Here is a 25,241-nt window from a genome sequence, read left to right on the forward strand (position 1 = left end):
CACTATGGAAAAGCAATCGATTCCAGTGCATATTCCATGCCAAAAGTCTCAGCATTCTGCATGTGGAAATAAACATATGGCTAAACACTGCCTTTTCTCAAAATTGCCATCAAACTATCCCCTGTTTTATGGCTCTCAAAAGTAAGTAGCCAGATTTTTATTCAAGACTGCTTTGTAATTCACAATAGGTTTACTGTACTTTTTTAATGGAATTGTTAGAATCATCGATTATACTTCTAGATATTCTGACATAGTATGCTGCTGTTCTTTTTCAGGTCCCATTTGGAAGCCAGTTCTGACCAGTGGAAGCGTCTGCACCTTTCTCTACAGGAACTTCTGGTGTGGCTACAGCTGAAAGATGATGAATTAAGCCGGCAGACACCTATTGGAGGCGACTTTCCAGCGGTTCAGAAGCAGAACGATGTACATAGGGTAGGACATTTTTAAGCCTAGTGCTTTGCACATGTTAAGCACATAGTAATCCAGTGACTAATTTAAAATTAATTTTGTTTGACATTAAGTTGAATAGAAATCTTTTTTACTCTTCTCACCCAAGGGTCAATTACAAATAATTCAAGCCATCATATTTTAAATGTCAAACACATCTGTGTTAATAATACCGTTTAAGAAATCGTCCATCTCTTTTGACTATATTAAAAAAAACCTTTCATTATGAAAAATATTGAACATATACAAAAGTAGACAGAATGCTATAATAAAACTCATGTACCCATCAAGACATCAACAATTATCAAATCACATCAGATCTTATTTATTCTATAGCTCTTCCCAGATTATTTTAAAACAAATATCAGGCATGTGTTATTTTATTTGTTAATATTTCAAAAGGTTAAAAGATAGGATTCACTCTTTTAAGATAATCACCTTGCTACTATAATGCTTTTGAAATATCAATAATTTCATCATATCAAATATCCAGTCCATATTCAAATTTCCATTTCTCTCATACATATTATGAATTTTTTAAACTTTTTCTGGTTTGGATTTAAATAAAAATTGAAATCAGACCCACACCTTACTTTGGTTAATTGGTCTTTTTATTACTTTTTATTTGGGAGTAATGACAGATTCACTGTAAGTTTCTAAAATAGTATAGTTTCCCTGTACCTTTCACCCTGTTTCTTCTCATCGTTGTATGTCATGCAACTGTAGTACAATTCTTATTGTCATTTCAACATGCAATCAATATAAAAAATGTACATTTACAGCACGTCTCAATTCAGGCTTATTACATTCCAAGTACTCAGTAGCCAGATGTTGCCAGTAGCTACCAATTAAACAGTGCAGTTCTATAGTTTGATCGTATTTGGGTTTGGTTTTTTTTTTGGCAAGACTGCTTCACAGGCGTTCGTGTATTCTTCCATCATCAGGAGTTGGTATATAATGCCTTGTTTTCTCTTTTTGTGTGATGTTTAATAGCTGTTCATGATCTGTGGCTAGGGGTTGCAGTGTGATAATTGCCTATCTCTACCATTCCTTCTTCATTTATTCACTGAGGTAGGTCTATGAAAAAAAAAAAAAAGTTTTGCACTTGTCTCCTGTTTTGGTACTCAGTATACCTTTCACAATGAACAAGCAAAATACATGTTTCAATTTTACCAATTTTTATAATAACAAGTTGTTCACTAGCATCCTCCAACGATGACCAATAATTTATTTTTGTTTTGTTTTGTTTTGTTTTATTTTTACTTACATTTCTATCTTCTCTACTAAGCTCTGAGTGAAAAAGGCAGAGATTTTGTCTTGTTCACCTCTAAGACCCTAGAGCCTAGCAAAGTGTCTGGTGTAGAATGGATACTGATAAGTGTTTTGGAAATGGGAATAAAAGGTACAAGAACAGAAATGAATAGCAAACCAAACAAATTACTACCAAATAATAAAAACTTGAAAAAATGGTGCCACTTTTGTATGTCGAGCATGTAAAGGAAAGATCTCTGTGGAGATAAAGCCAAAGGTGGCATCTTGAGGAAAGGTCAAGGGTTTATATTATTCTGGAGAAGATGATATAGGAAATTATAAAAATGGAAGAGAACATGAAAGAAGACCCAGGGATCTTTGCAAAAAATGCCAGGGAAACTGCCAGTTTCTCCTTTAGCCATTTGCCTTCGTATATTTCTGAATATTAAATTAGTTTTTGTGGGAGGGTGAAATGTAATGGTGCTATGTGTTTTAAATGTTCTGACTTTGAATGAACAGCCAAAACACTCTGGTGTACATATAGAAAAGCACTCACTGAGAAGGATGGGCCTTTAAAAAAAAAAAATGCCTTATGCGATATAGTGAAATGAGACAGAATTTCTACAAAAGATAAATTTTATGCTAGTTCCAGAAACCAAAGAAAATGAATCATTGGACAGGTGCACTAGGAGTCAGGAGACTGAGATTCTAGTCATATTTCTTCATAAGATGGATTTTGATTGCTATTTTGTTCTTCAACTGTAATATGAGGAAATCGGTCCAAATAATTGCTGTGGTTTCTTCCAGCTGGTATTTTGTTATAAATACTGCTTCGCTATTCCTAGTTATTAGTTTTGGTTACTTGTTAAGAGTGGTAAAATGTTCGCCATTTTAACTGGTGTGAGATGGTATCTCATTGTGGTTTTGATTTGCATTTCTCTGATGGCCAGTGATGATGAGCATTTTTTCATGTGTCTGTTGGCTGTATGAATGTCTTCTTTTAAGAAATGTCTGTTCATATCCTTTGCCCACTTTTTGATGGGGTTGTTTGTTTTTTTCTTGTAAATTTGTTTGAGTTCTTTGTAGGTTCTGGATATTAGCCCTTTGTCAGATGAGTAGATTGCAAAAATGTTCTCCCATTCTATAGGTTGCCTGTTCACTCTGATGGTAGTTTCTTTTGCTGTGCAGAAGCTCTTTAGTTTAATGAGATCCCATTTGTCAATTTTGGCTTTTGCTGCCGTTGCTTTTGGTGTTTTAGACATGAAGTCTTTGCCCATGCCTATGTCCTGAATAGTACTACCTAGGTTTTCCTCTAGGATTTTTATGGTATTAGGTCTAACATTTAAGTCTCTAATCCATCTTGAATTAATTTTCGTATAAGGAGTAAGGAAAGGATCCAGTTTCAGCTTTCTACTTACGGCTAGCCAATTTTCCCAGCACCATTTATTAAATAGGGAATCCTTTCCCCATTTCTTGTTTCTCTCAGGTTTGTCAAAGATCAGATGGCTGTAGATGTGTGGTATTATTTCTGAGGACTCTGTTCTGTTCCATTGGTCTATATCTCTGTTTTGGTACCAGTACCATGCTGTTTTGGTTACTGTAGCCTTGTAGTATAGTTTGAAGTCAGGTAGCGTGATGCCTCCAGCTTTGTTCTTTTGACTTAGGATTGTCTTGGCAATGCGGGCTCTTTTTTGGTTCCATATGAACTTTAAAGCAGTTTTTTCCAATTCTGTGAAGAAACTCATTGGCAGCTTGATGGGGATGGCATTGAAACAACAGGTGCTGGAAAGGATGTGGAGAAATAGGAACACTTTTACACTGTTGGTGGGATTGTAAACTAGTCCAACCATTATGGAAAACAGTATGGCGATTCCTCAAGGATCTAGAACTAGATGTACCATATGACCCAGCCATCCCATTACTGGGTATATACCCAAAGGATTATAAATCATGCTGCTATAAAGACACATGCACACGTATGTTTATTGCGGCACTATTCACAATAGCAAAGACTTGGAATCAACCCAAATGTCCATCAGTGACAGATTGGATTAAGAAAATGTGGCACATATACACCATGGGATACTATGCAGCCATCAAAAAGGATGAGTTTGTGTCCTTTGTAGGGACATGGATGCAGCTGGAAACCATCATTCTTAGCAAACTATCACAAGAACAGAAAACCAAACACCGCATGTTCTCACTCATAGGTGGGAACTGAACAATGAGATCACTTGGACTTGGGAAGGGGAACATCACACACCGGGGCCTATCATGGGGAGGGGGGAGTGGGGAGGGATTGCACTGGGAGTTATACCTGATGTAAATGACGAGTTGATGGGTGGTGATGAGTTGATGGGTGCAGCACACCAACATGGCACAAGTATACATATGTAACAAACTTGCACATTATGCACATGTACCCTAGAACTTAAAGTATAATAATAATAAATAAATTTTAAAAAAAAGAGTGGTAAAATGTTTGTACTTACTCAGTTCTTACTCAGGAATCTCATGACAAATAACATGACTTGGGGAGATGGTGATGCTGGAGTTATGAGTGATACTGACCAGAATGAAGTTAATCCATCCCCACTTGGTTAGTGTGCTTGCTCAGATAGCTCCCTGTTACCTTTCTTGAATTTCACAAGACTTCCAGGCCATTGATTACTCTGTGTTTTATACATTAGTTCCTCTGACCTTCCATATTTACCTCCTTCCAAGTACAACTTAGAATCAATCATCTAAATTTTAATAACTTGTTTTCAAAACTCCAGAAACTTTGCTTCTTTATTTTTTTGTTGCTGCAATCTACAAAACTCCAAAACTCTAGCTAAATATTCCAAGACTCTAAATAAATATCTAAATATTTTCTCATACCAGACAACAGTGTGGTGGACTGATACAGTACCTTTTCCAGATGACCAGCCTTCAGCCTTCCACTACCAAGACATTGCTGGGTCAATTTTTTTTTTTTTTTTTTTTTTTTTTTTGCGGTGGGGGAATGGAGTCTTGCTCTGTCACCAGGCTGGAGTGCAATGGCATGATCTCAGCTCGCTGCAACTTCCACCTCCTGGGTTCAAGCAATTCTCCTGCCTCAGCCTCCCGAGTAGCTGGGACTACAGGCACGTGCTACCATGCCCAGATAATTTTTGTATTTTTAGTAGAGACAGGGTTTCACCGTGTTGGCCACATGGTCTCGATCTCTTGACCTCGTGATCTGCCTGCCTTGGCCTCCCAAAGTGCTGGGATTACAGGCGTAAGCCACCGCGCCCAGCCAATTTACCTTCAAAATTGTTCTTGACTGTCTACTATTGTCATCATCATAGTTATAAGATACCATTTCTTCTAACCGTTCTGAATCTACTCTTGCCACCCTACAATGCAATTTCTACATTTCAGTCAGAACAATCTGTGTAGAAAACATAAATCCAATTATATCAGTCCTTATCTTAACACTGTAGTAGTTTTCTCAGTGCTCTTTGAAAAAGACTAAAATCCTCAACAAGGGTGACAAGGCACTATCTGGCTTGTCTGGCCTCAACCTCCTCTTTTCTAGATGCTCTTCCCTTGCTGTTTGGACACCAGTCATACTGCCTCTTTTTGCTTTTTCCAGTTCTGCATGTCCCTCTTATATGGGGCTTTAAACATGCTGGTCCTCTGTCTCAAACCCTTTTACCTACACCCACCCACTCGTAATATCCTGGTTGTCATCTAATAATCCTTTACATCTTGGCTTGGACATTGTGCAAGCTCTTCCCTGTTGCCTGCATTTGACCAGATCTCCCTTTACACACTCTCCTAAAATTGTCTACTTTTCTATAACATAGCGTTCTTTGTCATCACATACATGTGTTACTATTTGATAAATGTCAACCACTCTTGCTAAACCATGCTCTTCGAGAAGATTTTTGGGAGGGGGAAAGCTGTCATTTTTCTACCCAGCACATTCCAAAGTGCCTAGTATATAGTAGACACTGATCAGATAAAGGAAGGCTACTGAGACCAAGAGCAGGGAAAGAAAGAAATAGAGTGGTATTTCCTTCTTATTTACAGGATTTTTCTGTTTATTTCTAATTAAGCATCTTTTTGTAAAGTGTGTAGAGCTACTTTGATGCACACTGGTTTTTTTTTTTTTTTATGCTTTAAGTTCTGGGATACATGTGCAGAAAGTGCAGGTTTGTTACATAGGTATACATGTGCCATGGTGGTTTGCTGCACCCATCAACCCATCATCTACATTAGGTATTTCTCCTAATGCTCTCCCTCCCCTAACCCCCACCCTCTGACAGGCCCCAGTGTGTGATGTTCCCCTCCCTGTGTCCATGTGTTTCCACTGTTTATCTCCCACTTATGAGTGAGAACATGCGGTGTTTGGTTTTTTGTTCTTGTGTTAGTTTGCTGAGAATGATGGCTTCCAGTTTTATCCATGTCCCTGCAAAGGACATGATCTCATCCCTTTTTATGGCTTCATCGTATTCCATGATGTATATGTGCCACATTTTCTTTATCCATATATCATTGATGGGCATTTGGGTTGGTTCCAAGTCTTTGCTATTGTAAGTAGTGCTGCAGTAAACATACGAGGTACAGTTTCTACTTGTAGTTTGGCCCAATGCTTTTTCAAGCTTCTCTTGGTATCTTTAAGAAAAATTATTGACACAAAACACTCTCCTTCTTCAAACAACATCACCACTCCTGAGTGCTGATGAGAGAACAATTTAGTAGCCTATTTGACTCAAAGTTTTGTCTCATGTATGTGGTAGCCCTTTCATATATGGACTATCTAGTTAGTGATGCTCTTGATGCCTGTGGACAAAAGAACAATGGAAAATCCTTGAAACTGGATCTCTCTATCAGATCTCCTGAACTCAGTTAGAAAAAGAGAAAGAAAACATAATCAGTACAAAATTCCATCAAGATCGAATAGTTGACAGATCTTATATTTGTGGACTTTTGTTTTACTTTGCCATGTGTCCAGAATTGTAAATTGTATTGTTCTTTATGGGTTTCTTGATTTAATTGTTGTTTATATAGAATCCTTGGTATCAAGATAGGTCACTGTAATTGCAAACTTATTCCCCATGTATTTAGAGTGCCACTTTTTTAAAAAAAAATCATCTGCTTACTATCCTAATTTATTAATATCCTTTGCTGATGCTTTTTATGGGGATACAAATCCCATTAAAATGTCAATAGTTGAAACTAGAATCAAATATTGTTCATTTTCACTTTCATTTTCCATAAATCAGGATTTTTACAAAACAAGTAATTTGTATTTTTCTTTGTATACCATTTCAGATTGGTGATAATATTTTGTAGTAAAATATTACATGTCTTGTACTCTTTTCTTGTAGAGAAAATATACAGTCAATATCAATTGCTGTCATGGAGAGATATATGGTTCTTCTGTAAGTAAAATGCCAAGATACTCCACAGACGTATTTGGGGACTATAGTCTCACTCCTCAAAGCAATTTTCACACCCATGGGAGTAGATCTGTGCCCCCCAAACCAGCTGGGCGGCGTAACAACTGCAACTGAATAGCTCTCAAGACTAATTAATAAAATAATGCTTCAGATGCGGTGAAGTGTTATAAATAATTAAAGCTCAAATGTGCCTTAGCAAATATAAACTGACCAATTTTTATATCTTTTGAATACATTATCCTGGCTTTTACAGTTCCTCATTACTTGCCTCACTAGACTGACTCGTTTTCAATTAGTGTGTATTATTCTGGTCCAGATATATTTTAAAAACTGACTTCCTTTGTTTTACTTGAGCAGTCACTAAAGTGATATTTATTACTTGTCTACTTCTGTGATTAACCTAGAGAGAGTTTTAAAGGAGCAAATCATAGTGGGGAATTTCTAAGGAGAACTGCAATAAAACATCAGCTTATTCAACTCCCTTCCTCCTACCCCAAATTCAAATGGAGATTAGATCTTGATTATAACAACAGTGTAGGTAATGACTTTTTGTTTGCATTTTTACTAATGAAATTGTTTGTCACTAGGTTTTCATCTTTCAATTAAAAGAATCTCTATAATCCCTTCCCTAGAGACCATTAAGGACACCTTCAGAGCTTCCAGAGATTTTCTGGTTAAGATTTAGATGGAAGTAATCAATACATACATTATTAAAAGAGTGGACAGAAAGCCATTATTGTTTGGATGCTGTTGACAAATGAAAAGGCTTGAATAAAGTAGTTTACTTGTTCATTTGTCAGGTCATATATTATGTATGTTCGATTTCCTCAGAAGTCACCACAAAGTGAGAGAGAGGCTTAGAAATTCGATAAAATTATCCTGAAATCATGTTGTAGATTATACATTTATTTAGGCTAATTCTGTTATCAATGCTGGCCTGCTTACATGGGATACATTTTAGTATGTATGTTAGCTTGATGAGTTTTGTGTGTTTTCTTTTTACAGAAAGATAAAATATCTTAGGGTACCATTTGTGAATGTTAAGATTTAAGTCAGCTCTGTGTTAGGAAAAATGCGTTGTTCCCTATCACCTCTGAAAAACAACCAAAAGCTGGGATAGAGTGATTCATTCTTTTTTTATTTTTTTTATTTTTTGAGATGGAGTCTCACTCTGTTGCCCAGGCTGGAATGCAGTGATGCAATCTCGGCTTACTGCAACCTCCGCCTCCCGAATTCAAGTAATTCTCCTGCCTCAGCCTCCCGAGTAGCTGGGACTACAGGTGCCTGCCACCACGCCCGGCTAAATTTTTTGTATTTTTGGTAGAGACGAGGTTTCATCATGTTAGCCAGGATGGTCTCGATCTCCTGACCTCATGATCCACCTGCCTCGGCCTCCCAAAGTGCTGGGATTACAGGTGTGAGCCACCGCGTCTGGCCAGAGTGATTCATTCTAACATTCAATGACCTGGCCTCTTACAGTTTCTAAACCACTTGACAGTTAGTTATATCTACTCTAAGATGTCTTTTTAGCCACGTTGGAGGAAATAGGCATCTTTTTGATCTATTCTTCATCATTTTTGTATAAGTTTGATATCCTATGCAGTCATATTTAGGGATGCTGAATAGAAATGACTTAAAAATTATTTTTAGAACTGCATTTCTAGGCATTTGAGTCTTCTGAAAACTAAATCTAAGTCTTCTGAAAACTAGCTTTATCATCAAAACTGAAGAACTGAGTCATCTAGGAATTGCTGCTTTTCTTTAATGACTGTAACAAGATGAGATGTGAATAATTTACAAACTGACTTCTCTACCAAAGTCTTCTGTCTCACTTTGTCAAAATATTTTGATGTCCTGACAAATACTTTTTAAAATAGTATTTGTATAGTATTTTGCCTTTACAAAGCACTTTCATACACATTATTCATTTAATTACAAATGATCCCTTGATCTTTTTCTGTGCTCTTCCTTTTGCCCCCCAAAAAAATTATTTTAGGAAAAATGATGCCATAACTCAGATTCCTAGAATTTATTGATTCTTTCAAGAAATTTATTTATGAAGAGCCTACTCTATGTTAAGCATATGTTAGTGAACAAAATGAGTCTCTGCCCCATGGATGTTTAGATTTTAGTGACAGCAATACATAGTAAACCAATAAATTAATACATGAAAGTATGTCGGGTAGTAAGTGCTATGAAGAGAAAATAAGCAAAGCATGAATAGAGAAAGATTGAGGAGTACTGGCCTATGTGAGGAGGTTATTTTGGGGTAAAGACTTGTGTAAGGCCGGGTACAGTGGCTGATGCCTGTAATCCCAGCACTTTGGGAGGCTGAAACGGGCAGATCCCTGGACATCAAGAGTTCAAAACCAGCCTGGTCAACATAGTGAAACCACGTCTCTACCAAAAATTAGCTGGGCATGGTGATGTGTGCCTGTAGTCCCAGCTACCCAGCAGGCTGAGGTACCAGAATCACTTGAACCCAGGAGGTGGAGGTTGAAGTGAACCGAGATTGTGCCACTGCACTCCAGCCTGGGTGACAGAGTAAGACCTTGTCTCTAAAAAACAAACAAACAAACAAACAAACAAAACCTGTGTGAGTGAGTGAACCATTCAGAGACCTTGAATGAAGAGGATTCTAGGCAGAAGAAGCACCAAATTCAAAAACCCAATGGTAAGAACAGGTTTAGAGTGTTGCAGAAATAGCAAGATGGGCTGTGTATCTCAAGGGAAATAAGATCAGTAGACAGTGATAGGTTCTAGAAAGAGGGAAAGGCCAGATAATGAATGGTCTTGCAGGCCATAGTTTGGAGGTGGATTTTATTCTGTGTGTAAGGAGACATCACTAGAATGCTCTCAGCAGGGATGATGTGATCTGATTTATGTGTTTAGAAGTTGACTCTTGCTGCTATGGAGAATTGACTATAAAAAGAGCCATACTGAAGACACAGAAAAAGGAGGGTGGTGAAGTCATCTCGGAAGGAAATGATTACTTGGACTAGAGTGGAAATGATAGATATGGAGAATAATTATTTGATCCAAGATATATTTGGAGGCTATAATTGATAGAACTTAAGATAGATAGAATGTGGAGTTTGAGAGGAAGCAAAGAGTCAAGGATAATTCTGAGGTCAATGGCTTGAACAAATAAAATAATGATGTTGCCATCTGAGAAAGACTTGGGAATGATCATGTTTGAGGGTATGTGCTTAGAATGAACTAGGGTTCCATTTTTGGATTATGTTGATAGACAGAGACAAAGGGTATGATTCAGAAATTATTTACCACTTGACAACCTCAAATTTTGGCTCAGTATCTTGAGAACATATACAAATTAATTTGTCACAGGGTTTCCAAATAATCCATTCATTTTTACTATCATTTCAGAAGTAATTTCCAAATCTTAAAGTTTAGGCTCAATGACCTAAGACCTAATTCCCTAAATGGCCATGGGAACAGATTGAGTTTTCATCAGTGATCTTTCAAGGTCAGCTCAGAACTTAACAACATTATTGTCAGTAGGAAGTAACTTCCCCAGTGATTGTTGGAAGCAGCCCAGCCTTAGAATTGAGAGTCAAACAGCTGTTCAAGATGCTGTGTGCGCACTAAACTATTGCTCCATAGTATCACAGACCTGCAAGTAGGCTGGACTATTCTAGCCCATGCCCTTTATCTCAGAGAATACAATTTTTGTTTTCAAAGACTTCCAGAAAAATAAATCTCAACACAGAGTTTGTTAAACACATTTTCCCCTTAAACACTCAAAAATGGTTTTTCATTGAATATAATTAGATTTAAAAAAAATTTCAGGCCTGAAATATGTTCATTTACTTTTCAATTTTACATCAAATTTATTCAATGTCATTTATAAATGAATATTGTTCATGTTGTTGACTATCTGAAACAACGGCTGGATGTATCTGATACTTCAATCCCTTATCTTCACTTTTGTTCAGAAGTGGAGTGAAAATAAGGCAGGGCTTTTTTTCATCTTATTTAGATGATTATGTAGTCGAACTCATAGAAGCACAGAGTAGAAAAATGGTTGCCAGACATTGTAAGGGGAAGTTGTTGCTCAGTGGTTATAAAGTTTGAGTTATGCAAGATGAAAAAGTTCTAGAGAGCTGCTGTATAACATTGTGCCTATGGTTAACAATACCGATTTGTGCACTTAAGAATGCGTTAACCAAGGTCAGGAGATCGAGACCATCCTGGCTAACATGGTGAAACCCCATCTCTACTAAAAATACAAAAAATTAGCCAGGCGTGGTGGTGGGCGCCTGTAGTCCCAGCTACTCGGGAGGCTGAGGCAGGAGAATGGCGTGAACCCGGGAGGCGGAGCTTGCAGTGAGCCGAGATGGCGCCGCTGTACTCCAGCCTGGGCGACAGAGCGAGACTCCGTCTCAAAAAAACCAAAAAAAAGAAAAAAAACAGTGTTAACAGGGTAAAGTTCATACTAAGTGTTCTTATCTCAATAAGAAAAGATGATTATGGCCTTTTCTTTGTAGCCCAGATATCCATGTTCATAACTTCTGTAATACTAGCTGTCTCAAATGAATATTAAGGGAAACCTCTTTCTGTTGTTTGCTCCATTGCCTCTTTCTTCAAATTTTTTTCTTGCATGAACCCCTATGAATTTGCTTTAGACTCTTGGGGCAATATTCTTGCCACCCTGCCAGGTACATTTCTGGATTCCTTGCCCTTTTCCAAGACCTCACTATTAAGTTAATTGAGCATTGCTTGTCCCGAAGTGAGCATTTGGTAAAATATTTTTTATGTGTTTGAGACTCAATAAATATGGTGGCTCTTAAAATAAAGAAAGTCCGTGACAATATATTCAGCAACTTTCTTGTCAGACATAGAAACAATACAGGAGACATAAAAATAAGGTAGAAATAATACAGGAACAAGAATGATGATATAAGATGGCAAAACTATTAAATACAGATCAAGTTACAGATATGACTGTGGTAACATCTTGTTCTATGCCTGCTCAGTATCCATTTGTTGAATGAACAGAACTGTTGGATCATCCTACATTTCAGAGTCTGTCTAGTGTCCTCTCATCTCCTACCTAATCCTGCAGACTACAGGAAAAGCCCCAAGCAGCAGTTCAAACCATGGAACTTCTGAGTGTTTGGACATGAAAATCTCCTTTAAGAAATCACTAGGTTGAAGAAGGCAATGCTAATAGGACCACTTCTTGAGGAAATTCCACGCGGTAACTCAGCAGTGACACCCAGCTTTGGATCTGGAACATGAGTAGACCTAGAATAAGATCTGTCCATTTTTCCCAATTTACAGCATTAATTTTTTCTCTTCTGATTCGTGAGTCCAGGCTTTCACCTGCAAGCCTGTTTTGCATCTAAATCAACTTGGCCTACATATTACACACTCTGGTGTTCTAACTGGGTGTTCTGTATTTGAGTCAACAATGTTTATTGAGCATTTACTATATGCCAAGATATGGCTGTGGTTTTTAAGCATCAATAATAATGATGCTTAGCAGAGACTCTCAAACTGCCACCATAGAACAGGCCTGTGGTCAATTAATGATCTTAACAAATTGATTATAGTATACGAGAACTGGATGTTAGAACTTAGTTAAGGTTTTAGCAAATGCCCACATTTTACAAATGAGGACATATAAGAGCAGGAAGAGTTTATCACCTTTTCTGGATCACTGCAGCCAGGTTCTGGCCCAGCCCAGGCTTGAAGCCCAAGGCTCCTGCCACTCAGAACAGTGCTCTTTTCACCACTTCAGCCTGCCTGCCAGGATGATTCTGGAAAGTTCTGCTTACAAATATGGATAGTATTTCTAGTCATTCCATCAGATTTTATTCTGAAAAACACAAATTTACCATTTCAATATGAATATAGGTAAAATTCAGCACCAGGCAAGCTTTACATGATTGAAAGACATCTGTGTTTTCAAAAGCATGGGCTTTTACTCACATCCATAGTAATATGATCCTAAATCCACTGTCTCCAGGAGAGAGCAAGATAGCTTTTCTCCCTGTCATGTCATTACCTGTGCCTAGAGTTCTTATCTTGTCCCTCTCATGAAGCAAATCAATATTTCACCTTTCATACCCTCCACACATGGTTCTGAGCTACTTCTATTTATGGCATTATTAGATATTTTTATAATATAAGCAGGAAGCAAGAGGGGCAGAAAAAAATAATCAATGGCTGGGTGTGGTGGCTCACCCTTGTAATCCCAGCACTTTGGGAGGCCGAGGCAAGTGGATCATCTGAGGTCAGGAGTTTGAGACCAGCTTGCCCAACACAGTGAAACCTCGTCTCTACTGAAAATACAAAAAATTAGCGGGGCTTGGTGGTACATGCCTGTAGTCCCAGCTACTCAGGAGGCTGAGGCAAGAGAATGGCTTGAACCCAGGAGTCAGAGGTTGCAGTGAGCCGAGATCATGCCACTGCACTCCAGACTGGGTGACAGAGCGAGACTCCATCTCAAAAAAAATAATAATTAAAAAAAAAATCGGTAACTTGGTTCTTCTCTATTACTTTCAGGAATTTTTTAAGTTTCTGATTTCTTCCATGGCCATTAGGATTTTTCTACTTATGTGGCTTCCAAATTATTGTAAGTCGGGGAGATTTTAGTTTTTGTTATCACTCACTTTCAGCTTCACTTTAGAATTGCAAGATTTAGATTCAAAGTGTGTAATTAACTGATGGCCTTAGGTAAACCCTAACTTATCTGTATCTCAATTTGCATGGATGAAACATTCATAATATAAAAGTATACACCACAAATATACCTACTCAACCAAACTATTGACTCCTTAATGACAAAGATTAAGTCTCTACATCTTCCCTAACTTTGTACATAATAGGTTCAAAATAAATATTTTTTGAATGAACAAACTAGTGAGCCAACAATCAGTCACCCAGTTGTCCAGTACTTATGTTGTTTTAAGTGCAATCTACCAGATAATTCAACCTCCATAATAAATGGATTTACCTTGAGATTTATCATTGCTATAATAGTGTAGTAGCATACTTCATATAAGTTTATTTTGTGAACCTTACGAAGCTAAAGGAAAAACATCCATGTAGTATTCCTATCATTTTCTAAATAGAATGACAGAATATTATTTTATTTTCATAGAGGTGCTCTAAGTCTTTAGTATTTTTTCTAATTCTCCCATATCACTATTTTGGACCCTTGGGTCTGGCTGCCTTGAAAAGGTGAAAAGAAAGGTACGGGGAAGAGGATGTGTTTTAACAAAGATAATTTTATCTGTTCAAGGGATTCAGGAAGTAATTATCTTAACATTTGAATGCTAACATCTAAATATTGTAAATACATATTCTGTATGTACGTGGGAGAGAATCTCTATATCTGATACCTTTTCTCATCATCACATAAAGGAACCGACTTCTCTGGTTTAAGATATTAACCAAAATTTATATGACAAAATCAGTATATATGAGTGTATATTTTCTCAAACCGCATTCAAACAGACCTTTTGGGGAGACAAGACACTTATCAAAATCAAGGCTCTTGACATTAAATATTCTTGTTTGTCTTTTTTTTTTTTCAAAAAAAAAAGTCTTCACTTTTCTTTCTTTTAAAATGCAATAAATTATACTACAACTTGCAGTTTATGGTGAGTTATTAGATACTGAACAATTGATTTTCCATTATTTTAATGCAAATTCTACATTGCTTTTTTTACTATATAAAGCCATTTGTTTTCAGCTCCATGCTACAAAGACCACAGATGTTCATTGCCTAGAACAGTGTCTGATACATAGTAGTTGCTTGAAGTTTGTTAAGTGACTAAATTAAGGAGGATCTTACATATAACCATGTTTAAAATTACATATTATTATTTATAGTTTTTCCCATATAATAAGAATTATTACCATTTTCTTTATCCTCTGACCTCCTTGAACCAACTATTTCTCTCTTTTTGTGGGAGTTTTATCCTTTTGTATTTAATCTGAATCTTTTGAAATTCTAATGATACAATCACTTAACCCTCTCTTCCATGCACTTTCTTTTCTTAGTTTCAGGCAACAATGTGAAAATAATGGTGCTTATGTCTTTGTAATAACAGAACTTTCTTTGTCTTTTCTTTAGCCCCATTTTAATCCTCAGTGACTCATATGTAAGAAATGAACTGTGCAGCTGTGGTGGATCTAAGCCCTTGGCAACGACTCGATGGGCAAACAAGTGGTCTCTCACAATGGAGGGTCATTAGCTTTGAATTATTTACTGTCCAGTTTTAACAATAGAATTATATCATCAAATAGTGCCTTGGACTTTTAAAGTTTGATAAGACCTTTAAGATACATTTCCTTATTTTACAGACCTTGTTCCAACAATTATCTCCACCTTCTGTCAAGGTCATAACATATATCTTTCTCTGCTAGGGTGACCAACTTTCCTGGTTTTCCTGAGACTGTCCAATTTTCCTGAGACTATCCTGGTTTTAACATTGAAAGTCTCTCATCCTGAAAAACTCAGTGCTGGGCAAACCAAGATGGTTGGTTACCCTACTGCTAGCTTCCATCTTTCACTCTAGGTTCAAATCATTCCTATGCTAAAAAGAACTTCTTATCCCTTTATCTTGTTATCTTCTCTGTCCTCCTGTCCTGTCTTCCTCTTTTCCTTGTCAGAAAAAGAAAAGTGAACATTTAATTTTCACTTGAAATACCTACTCCTTCTTCCACTAGCTCCTCAGCTACACCTACTTCTGAGGCTTCTGCCCTCCACTGAAATTGCTCTCACCACAGCTAGTGAACACTCTGCAATGCTGATCTTACTTTACTTCTATGTTTCATTGGGCATGCTTGGTCACCCTCTTCCTCTCAAAATTCTCACTCTCTCCTTGAAATTTCTACACTCCTCATTTTCCCTAATCTCTCCACCTATTTGTTCCTTTTCGGTCTCTCAAGAGATCCCATTACTCTGTTTGCCCATTAAACTTTGATATGTAGGCACTCAATGTGTATTAGCTGAACGAGAAAATAACTCTTAAATATTTTTTTTTCTCCTCAAACCTCAGATTTTATTATTTCCTTGTGGAAGGAATGTTAGCTTTCCAAGCTGAGCATATCACAGTCCCTTACTCTGTCCCCCATGCACAGAACATCCCCCCACACACACACCATCAAGTTGGGTTTTTAATATTGCTCTTCAATAATTTTATCCTGAATGAGCATGAGGGGTTCTGAATCAGAAGCAGATTTCATTTAATTACCTTACAGTAAATATTGTTGCTGTGCCCTTCCTTTGCCCAAAGACTTACCCCCAGGGCAACATGATGAACGCTGATGAAACGTTTTCCTACTTGAGTGGCTGGGTACTCCATAAGTGGGAGACGAGGAAAAATCTTTTCCCTCTGCTTATAAAGGAGAAGGAGGCTGCTATCCCTCTCTCCTTCTGAAGGGTTCTCTGTGGAAACATAATGCGCCTGAGTTCTAACTCCAGCTTCTCCAGAAACCAGCTAGCCCTATGTGTCTCATGTTTTACAATCTAGAAATGTCTCCAAGGTCTGGGTTTCGTATTTTTGAAATGTAAATACCTAGAGAGATACCCACTCCAGTCTTTCTGACAACACAGAGTTTAGCTTAGGAATCTACCCTGAGCTATAACCATTTGACCCTCTTGGATCAGAGAAATGAACTAGATGAATCGCTACAGATCTAATCTCCATGGTGTGGGAAGTTTCTCAGGAGGCTAGAGCATTCTGTAGGTGAACTGAGACATCCAGGAAAGTTTATTTCCTCATACTTAGTTGAATTGCACCCAGCGTTTGCTCATCTACTCAATCTAGACACTGAGAGTCATTCTTGTTTCTTTTTCTCTCTTCTCTCCAGTATCTAGTCAGTCACCAAATTTTCACACTTCAGATTACTATCCCCGTCATTTATCCTGGTACCATTGCCCTGAGTCAGATCCTCATAATCTTGCACTGAATTCTTTTTTTTCTTTTTTTTTATAAATTTATTTATTATTATTATATTTTAAGTTGTAGGGTACATGTGCATAACGTGCAGGTTTGTTACATATGTATACTTGTGCTTTGTTGGTGTGCTGCACCCATCAACTCGTCATTTACATCAGGTATAACTCCCAATGCAATCCCTCCCCCCTCCCCCCTCCCCCCTCCCCCCTCCCCATGATAGGCCCCGGTGTGTGATGTTCCCCTTCCTGAGTCCAAGTGATCTCATTGTTCAGTTCCCACCTATGAGTGAGAACATGTGGTGTTTGGTTTTCTGTTCTTGTGATAGTTTGCTAAGAATGATGGTTTCCAGCTGCATCCATGTCCCTACAAAGGACACAAACTCATCCTTTTTGATGGCTGCATAGTATTCCATGGTGTATATGTGCCACATTTTCTTAATCCAATCTGTCACTGATGGACATTTGGGTTGATTCCAAGTCTTTGCTATTGTGAATAGTGCCGCAATAAACATACGTGTGCATGTGTCTTTATAGCAGCATAATTTATAATCCTTTGGGTATATACCCAGTAATGGGATGGCTGGGTCATATGGTACATCTAGTTCTAGATCCTTGAGGAATCGCCATACTGTTTTCCATAATGGTTGAACTAGTTTACAATCCCACCAACAGTGTAAAAGTGTTCCTATTTCTCCACATCCTCTCCAGCACCTGTTGTTTCCTGACTTTTTAATGATCGCCATTCTAACTGGTGTGAGATGGTATCTCATTGTGGTTTTGATTTGCATTTCTCTGATGGCCAGTGATGATGAGCATTTTTTCATGTGTCTGTTGGCTGTATGAATGTCTTCTTTTGAGAAATGTCTGTTCATATCCTTTGCCCACTTTTTGATGGGGTTGTTTGTTTTTTTCTTGTAAATTTGTTTGAGTTCTTTGTAGGTTCTGGATATTAGCCCTTTGTCAGATGAGTAGATTGCAAACATTTTCTCCCATTCTGTAGGTTGCCTGTTCACTCTGATGGTAGTTTCTTTTGCTGTGCAGAAGCTCTTTAGTTTAATGAGATCCCATTTGTCAATTTTGGCTTTTGCTGCTGTTGCTTTTGGTGTTTTAGACATGAAGTCTTTGCCCATGCCTATGTCCTGAATGGTACTACCTAGGTTTTCCTCTAGGATTTTTATGGTATTAGGTCTAACATTTAAGTCTCTAATCCATCTTGAATTAATTTTCGTATAAGGAGTAAGGAAAGGATCCAGTTTCAGCTTTCTACTTATGGCTAGCCAATTTTCCCAGCACCATTTATTAAATAGGGAATCCTTTCCCCATTTCTTGTTTCTCTCAGGTTTGTCAAAGATCAGATGACTGTAGATGTGTGGTATTATTTCTGAGGACTCTGTTCTGTTCCATTGGTCTATATCTCTGTTTTGGTACCAGTACCATGCTGTTTTGGTTACTGTAGCCTTGTAGTATAGTTTGAAGTCAGGTAGCGTGATGCCTCCAGCTTTGTTCTTTTGACTTAGGATTGTCTTGGAGATGTGGGCTCTTTTTTGGTTCCATATGAACTTTACAGCAGTTTTTTCCAATTCTGTGAAGAAACTCGTTGGTAGCTTGATGGGGATGGCATTGAATCTATAAATTACCTTGGGAAATATGGCCATTTTCACGATATTGATTCTTCCTATCCATGAGCATGGTATGTTCTTCCATTTGTTTGTGTCCTCTTTGATTTCACTGAGCAGTGGTTTGTAGTTCTCCTTGAAGAGGTCCTTTACATCCCTTGTAAGTTGGATTCCTAGGTATTTGATTCTCTTTGAAGCAATTGTGAATGGAAGTTCATTCCTGATTTGGCTCTCTGTTTGTCTGTTACTGGTGTATAAGAATGCTTGTGATTTTTGCACATTAATTTTGTATCCTGAGACTTTGCTGAAGTTGCTTATCAGCTTAAGGAGATTTTGGGCTGAGACAATGGGGTTTTCTAAATATACAATCATGTCATCTGCAAACAGGGACAATTTGACTTCTTCTTTACCTAACTGAATACCCTTGATTTCTTTCTCTTGCCTAATTGCCCTAGCCAGAACTTCCAACACTATGTTGAATAGGAGTGGTGAGAGAGGGCATCCATGTCTTGTGCCAGTTTTCAAAGGGAATTTTTCCAGTTTTTGCCCATTCAGTATGATATTGGCTGTGGGTTTGTCATAGATAGCTCTTATTATTTTGAGGTACGTTCCATCAATACCGAATTTATTGAGCGTTTTTAGCATGAAGGGCTGTTGAATTTTGTCAAAAGCCCTTTTCTGCATCTATTGAGATAATCATGTGGTTCTTGTCTTTGGTTCTGTTTATATGCTGGATTATGTTTATTGATTTGCAAATGTTGAACCAGCCTTGCATCCCAGGGATGAAGCCCACTTGATCATGGTGGATAAGCTTTTTGATGTGTTGCTGAATCCGGTTTGCCAGTACTTTATTGAGGATTTCTGCATCGATGTTCATCAGGGATATTGGTCTAAAATTCTCTTTTTTTATTGTGTCTCTGCCAGGCTTTGGTATCAGGATGATGTTGGCCTCATAAAATGAGTTAGGGAGGATTCCCTCTTTTTCTATTGATTGGAATAGTTTCAGAAGGAATGGTACCAACTCCTCCTTGTACCTCTGGTAGAATTCAGCTGTGAATCCATCTGGTCCTGGACTTTTTTTGGTTGGTAGGCTATTAATTATTGCCTCAATTTCAGAGCCTGCTATTGGTCTATTCAGGGATTCAACTTCTTCCTGGTTTAGTCTTGGAAGAGTGTAAGTGTCCAGGAAATTATCCATTTCTTCTAGATTTTCCAGTTTATTTGCGGAGAGGTGTTTATAGTATTCTCTGATGGTAGTTTGTATTTCTGTGGGGTCGGTGGTGATATCCCCTTTATCATTTTTAATTGCGTCAATTTGATTCTTCTCTCTTTTCTTCTTTATTAGTCTTGCTAGTGGTCTGTCAATTTTGTTGATCTTTTCAAAAAACCAACTCCTGGATTCATTGATTTTTTGGAGGGTTTTTTGTGTTTCTATCTCCTTCAGTTCTGCTCTGATCTTAGTTATTTCTTGCCTTCTGCTAGCTTTCGAATGTGTTTGCTCTTGCTTCTCTAGTTCTTTTAATTGCAATGTTAGAGTGTCAATTTTAGATCTTTCCTGCTTTCTCTTGTGGGCATTTAGTGCTATAAATTTCCCTCTACACACTGCTTTAAATGTGTCCCAGAGATTCTGGTATGTTGTATCTTTGTTCTTATTGGTTTCAAAGAACATCTTGATTTCTGCCTTCATTTCGTTATGTACCCAGTAGTCATTCAGGAGCAGGTTGTTTAGTTTCCATGTAGTTGAGCGGTTTTGATTGAGTTTCTTAGTCCTGAGTTCTAGTTTGATTGCACTGTGGTCTGAGAGACAGTTTGTTATAATTTCTGTTCTTGTACATTTGCTGAGGAGTGCTTTACTTCCAATTACGTGGTCAATTTTGGAGTAAGTACGATGTGGTGCTGAGAAGAATGTATATTCTGTTGATTTGGGGTGGAGAGTTCTATAGATGTCTATTAGGTCTGCTTGCTGCAGAGATGAGTTCAATTCCTGGATATCCTTGTTAACTTTCTGTCTCGTTGATCTGTCTAATGTTGACAGTGGAGTGTTGAAGTCTCCCATTATTATTGTATGGGAGTCTAAGTCTCTTTGTAAGTCTCTAAGGACTTGCTTGATGTATCTGGGTGCTCCTGTATTGGGTGCATATATATTTAGGATAGTTAGCTCTTCCTGTTGAATTGATCCCTTTACCATTATGTAATGGCCTTCTTTGTCTCTTTTGATCTTTGATGGTTTAAAGTCTGTTTTATCAGAGACTAGTATTGCAACCCCCGCTTTTTTTTGGTCTCCATTTGCTTGGTAAATCTTCCTCCATCCCTTTATTTTGAGCCTATGTATGTCTCTGCGTGTGAGATGGGTCTCCTGAATACAGCAGACTGATGGGTCTTGACTCTTGATCCAGTTTGCCAGTCTGTGTCTTTTAATTGGAGCATTTAGTCCATTTACATTTAAGGTTAAGATTGTTATGTGTGAACTTGAGCCTGCCATTATGATATTAACTGGTTATTTTGCTCGTTAGTTGATGCAGTTTCTTCCTAGCCTCGATGGTCTTTACATTTTGGCATGTTTTTGCAATGGCTGGTACCGGTTGTTCCTTTCCATGTTTAGTGCTTCCTTCAGCGTCTCTTGTAAGGCAGGCCTAGTGGTGACAAAATCTCTAAGCATTTGCTTATCTGTAAAGGATTTTATTTCTCCTTCACTGATGAAACTTAGTTTGGCTGGATATGAAATTCTGGGTTGAAAATTCTTTTCTTTAAGAATGTTGAATATTGGCCCCCACTCTCTTCTGGCTTGGAGAGTTTCTGCCGAGAGATCTGCTGTTAGTCTGATGGGCTTCCCTTTGTGGGTAACCCGACCTTTCTCTCTGGCTGCCCTTAAGATTTTTTCCTTCATTTCAACTTTGGTGAATCTGGCAATTATGTGTCTTGGAGTTGCTCTTCTCGAGGAGTATCTTTGTGGCGTTCTCTGTATTTCCTGGATTTGAATGTTGGCCTGCCCTACTAGGTTGGGGAAGTTCTCCTGGATGATATCCTGAAGAGTGTTTTCCAACTTGGTTCCATTTTCCCCCTCACTTTCAGGCACCCCAATCAGACGTAGATTTGGTCTTTTTACATAATCCCATACTTCTTGCAGGCTTTGTTCATTTCTTTTTCTTCTTTTTTCTTTTGGTTTCTCTTCTCGCTTCATTTCATTCATTTGATCCTCAATCGCTGATACTCTTTCTTCCAGTTGATCGAGTCGGTTACTGAAGCTTGTGCATTTGTCACGTATTTCTCGTGTCATGGTTTTCATCTCTTTCATTTTGTTTAGGACCTTCTCTGCATTAATTACTCTAGCCATCAATTCTTCCACTTTTTTTTCAAGATTTTTAGTTTCTTTGCGATGGGTACGTAATTCCTCCTTTAGCTCTGAGAAATTTGATGGACTGAAGCCTTCTTCTCTCATCTCGTCAAAGTCATTCTCCGTCCAGCTTTGATCCGTTGCTGGCGATGAGCTGCGCTCCTTTGCCGGGGGAGATGCGCTCTTATTTTTTGAATTTCCAGCTTTTCTGCCCTGCTTTTTCCCCATCTTTGTGGTTTTATCTGCCTCTGGTCTTTGATGATGGTGATGTACTGATGGGGTTTTGGTGTAGGTGTCCTTCCTGTTTGATAGTTTTCCTTCTAACAGTCAGGACCCTCAGCTGTAGGTCTGTTGGAGATTGCTTGAGGTCCACTCCAGACCCTGTTTGCCTGGGTATCAGCAGCAGAGGCTGCAGAAGATAGAATATTTCTGAACAGCGAGTGTACCTGTCTGATTCTTGCTTTGGAAGCTTCCTCTCAGGGGTGTACTCCACCCTGTGAGGTGTGGGGTGTCAGACTGCCCCTAGTGGGGGATGTCTCCCAGTTAGGTTGCTCAGGGTTCAGGGACCCACTTGAGCAGGGAGTCTGTCCCTTCTCAGATCTCAGCCTCTGTGTTGGGAGATCCACTGCTGTCTTCAAAGCTGTCAGACAGAGTCGTTTACGTCTGCAGAGTTTTCTGCTGTGTTTGTTATTGTTTACTGTGCCCTGTCCCCAGAGGTGGAGTCTACAGAGACAGGCAGGTTTACTTGAGCTGCTGTGAGCTCCACCCAGTTCGAGCTTCCCAGCGGCTTTGTTTACCTACTTAAGCCTCAGCAATGGCGGGCGCCCCTCCCCCAGCCTCGCTGCTGCCTTGCCGGTAGATCACAGACTGCTGTGCTAGCAATGAGGGAGGCTCCATGGGTGTGGGACCCTCCCGGCCAGGTGTGGGATATGATCTCCTGGTGTGCCTGTTTGCTTAAAGCGCAGTATTGGGGTGGGAGTTACCCGATTTTCCAGGTGTTGTGTGTCTCAGTTCCCATGGCTAGGAAAAGGGATTCCCTTCCCCCTTGCGCTTCCCAGGTGAGGCAATGCCTCGCCCTGCTTCAGCTCTCGCTGGTCAGGCTGCAGCAGCTGACCAGCACCGATCGTCCGGCACTCCCCAGTGAGATGAACCCAGTACCTCAGTTGAAAATGCAGAAATCACCGGTCTTCTGTGTCGTTCGCGCTGGGAGTTGGCGACTGGAGCTGTTCCTATTCGGCCATCTTGCTCCGCCCCCCTTGCACTGAATTCTTACAATAGCCTCATTATCTCTCTGATTCCATTTCTGTTCTTCTCAAATACATACTCTGTATTTATATCAGGAAGATCTATTTGAAACACACATATTCCTGTGCCACTCCCTTGGTTAAAACCATTCAGAGATTCCTGATTACCTTCAAGGCAACACCTAAGCCTCTTAGCAGACCATATATGATCATAGAGAGGCAGAGCTTCAAATTCTGGTTTAAAAATCTAATGTGTTTCCAGATAATGATAGCGTCTTTTTCATCTTTGGACATGCCCTCTCCTTGTTCTTTATGCTGTAGAAACACTGGCCTGCTTGAGATACCGATATATACCATACTGTTCTATGTCCTATGTCTGCACTTGCATTTTCCTCTTCTTGGAATGTCCTCTAGCATACTCTTCCTTGAATAAGTCATGTTCATGCTTTTGAATTCTATGTGATTACTAGCTTCTCCTGGAAGCTTTTCCTGATTTTCTTCCCCATATTGCGCAAGTCTATAGCACTGTCTACATTGTATTGAAATTATTTACGTGTTTGACTCTTCTGTTATATGTTAAAAGTTCCAACTTTGTATTTCCAGTTTCAAGTACAACCACTGACATGTGATAGTTCAATAGAGGGAGCCATTATTATTTTTATAATTAGTAAGGTCAGTATTAATTGCCTCCAGTCAGGTCCAAACAGAGAACTAGGCAAAATGATAATTTACTTGAATCTGGGAAACTTAATTGTATGAAAAAATACACAAGAATACAGCAACTGTACACACACACACACACACACACACACACAAACACAGATTTCAAGTGAAATATTAGGAGAATCAGCTTTATATGCAAGCAAAGTAAATAACTCACGTATCCAGCATGATTTTAGGGTACAGAAATATCCTATTATTCAGAAATTTCTTCCCTATCTCTAGGCTGAATCCTAATATTCTACTTACAGAACTCCAGTATTTTGGTTCAAATGCCTTCCCTTTCTCTGTTGAATTGTAAATAACTGTGGATGATGAATCATTTTGCAAAGTATCAGACTCAGGATTCTTTTGAATGGTGAACACCACTAAGATTTTATTAAAAAATGTGTCATACAATACAGCTGTGGAACACTTCTGTAACATAATGGTGTATCTGAATTTCGAGGAAGAATACTGCTAATTTGTTTTTCTCCAGTGAAAGAACAGGGCTTAAATTCAGCAGGCAACATTGCTAAAAGTAAGACAGAGTTGAAAAAAGTTACAGAAATTAAGCCCTAGATCAGGACAAATATTATGACTGTTATTGTTAAACAGATATATTAGCATGTATGTAGCATGCACTTAATAATTTTATTAATACCCTCACTTCTGAGATCAAAGAACCTGGGTCAATAACTCTCTTCAATGGTGTCAGAGTATCTGTTAGGTTCTTCTAGGCTCACGGTATGCCTCGCGATCCTTTTAGCACTCAATTATGTATGAACTTACTGTTTTCACTCTGCTTCTAGTGTTAATTTTCTCCCTTCTTTGGATCTAGAACCTTTTTGAAGGCAGAAACTATTCATTTTGTTTTTCTCTTGATCCCCTGGATAAAGGAATATTACAGATTAAACATTAATTCTAGGTCTGTTCATTTATAGAAACTAGCGCCCACAATTCCTACATCCATAATAGCTCAAAACATTTCTACTATTCTCGAAGAGGTCACAATGGATGATGTAATGATGATTTTTCAAAAGTATTGAGACTTTTCAGTTAGCTTACCTGTTTTATACCTTGTCAGACATTTTGACAGAATTAACTGGTGATTATCAGTTGGATTAATTGTATACTTTAACATAGCCTAAGGTCCTGTAAATGACCCTTAAGGCTTCCCGTTATATTCTGGATATCCATTATTTTGGATATCCATTTGTTTAAGTCCTCATTAGCCACGCTAGAGCTTTGCAATATATACCTTGTAACTTTACCTGTAGATTT

The 25,241-nt window shown here is 38.4% G+C and overlaps 1 protein-coding gene across 13 annotated transcripts in view; it reads left to right on the forward strand.

Annotated features, from left to right (window-relative positions):
• Positions 1-25,241, forward strand: part of LOC105490348 (dystrophin) — a 2,266,916-nt gene that overhangs the window by 1,871,921 nt on the left and 369,754 nt on the right. For all 13 annotated transcript variants that reach the window (XM_071089080.1, XM_071089088.1, XM_071089087.1 and 10 more), the window contains one exon: positions 276-432. In XM_071089080.1, the coding sequence (XP_070945181.1) occupies positions 276-432 (157 nt within the window). The remainder of the gene's footprint in view (positions 1-275; positions 433-25,241) is intronic.

This window comes from Macaca nemestrina, chromosome X (genome assembly GCF_043159975.1).
Source record: "Macaca nemestrina isolate mMacNem1 chromosome X, mMacNem.hap1, whole genome shotgun sequence".
NCBI classification, from domain to species: Eukaryota; Metazoa; Chordata; class Mammalia; order Primates; family Cercopithecidae; genus Macaca; species Macaca nemestrina.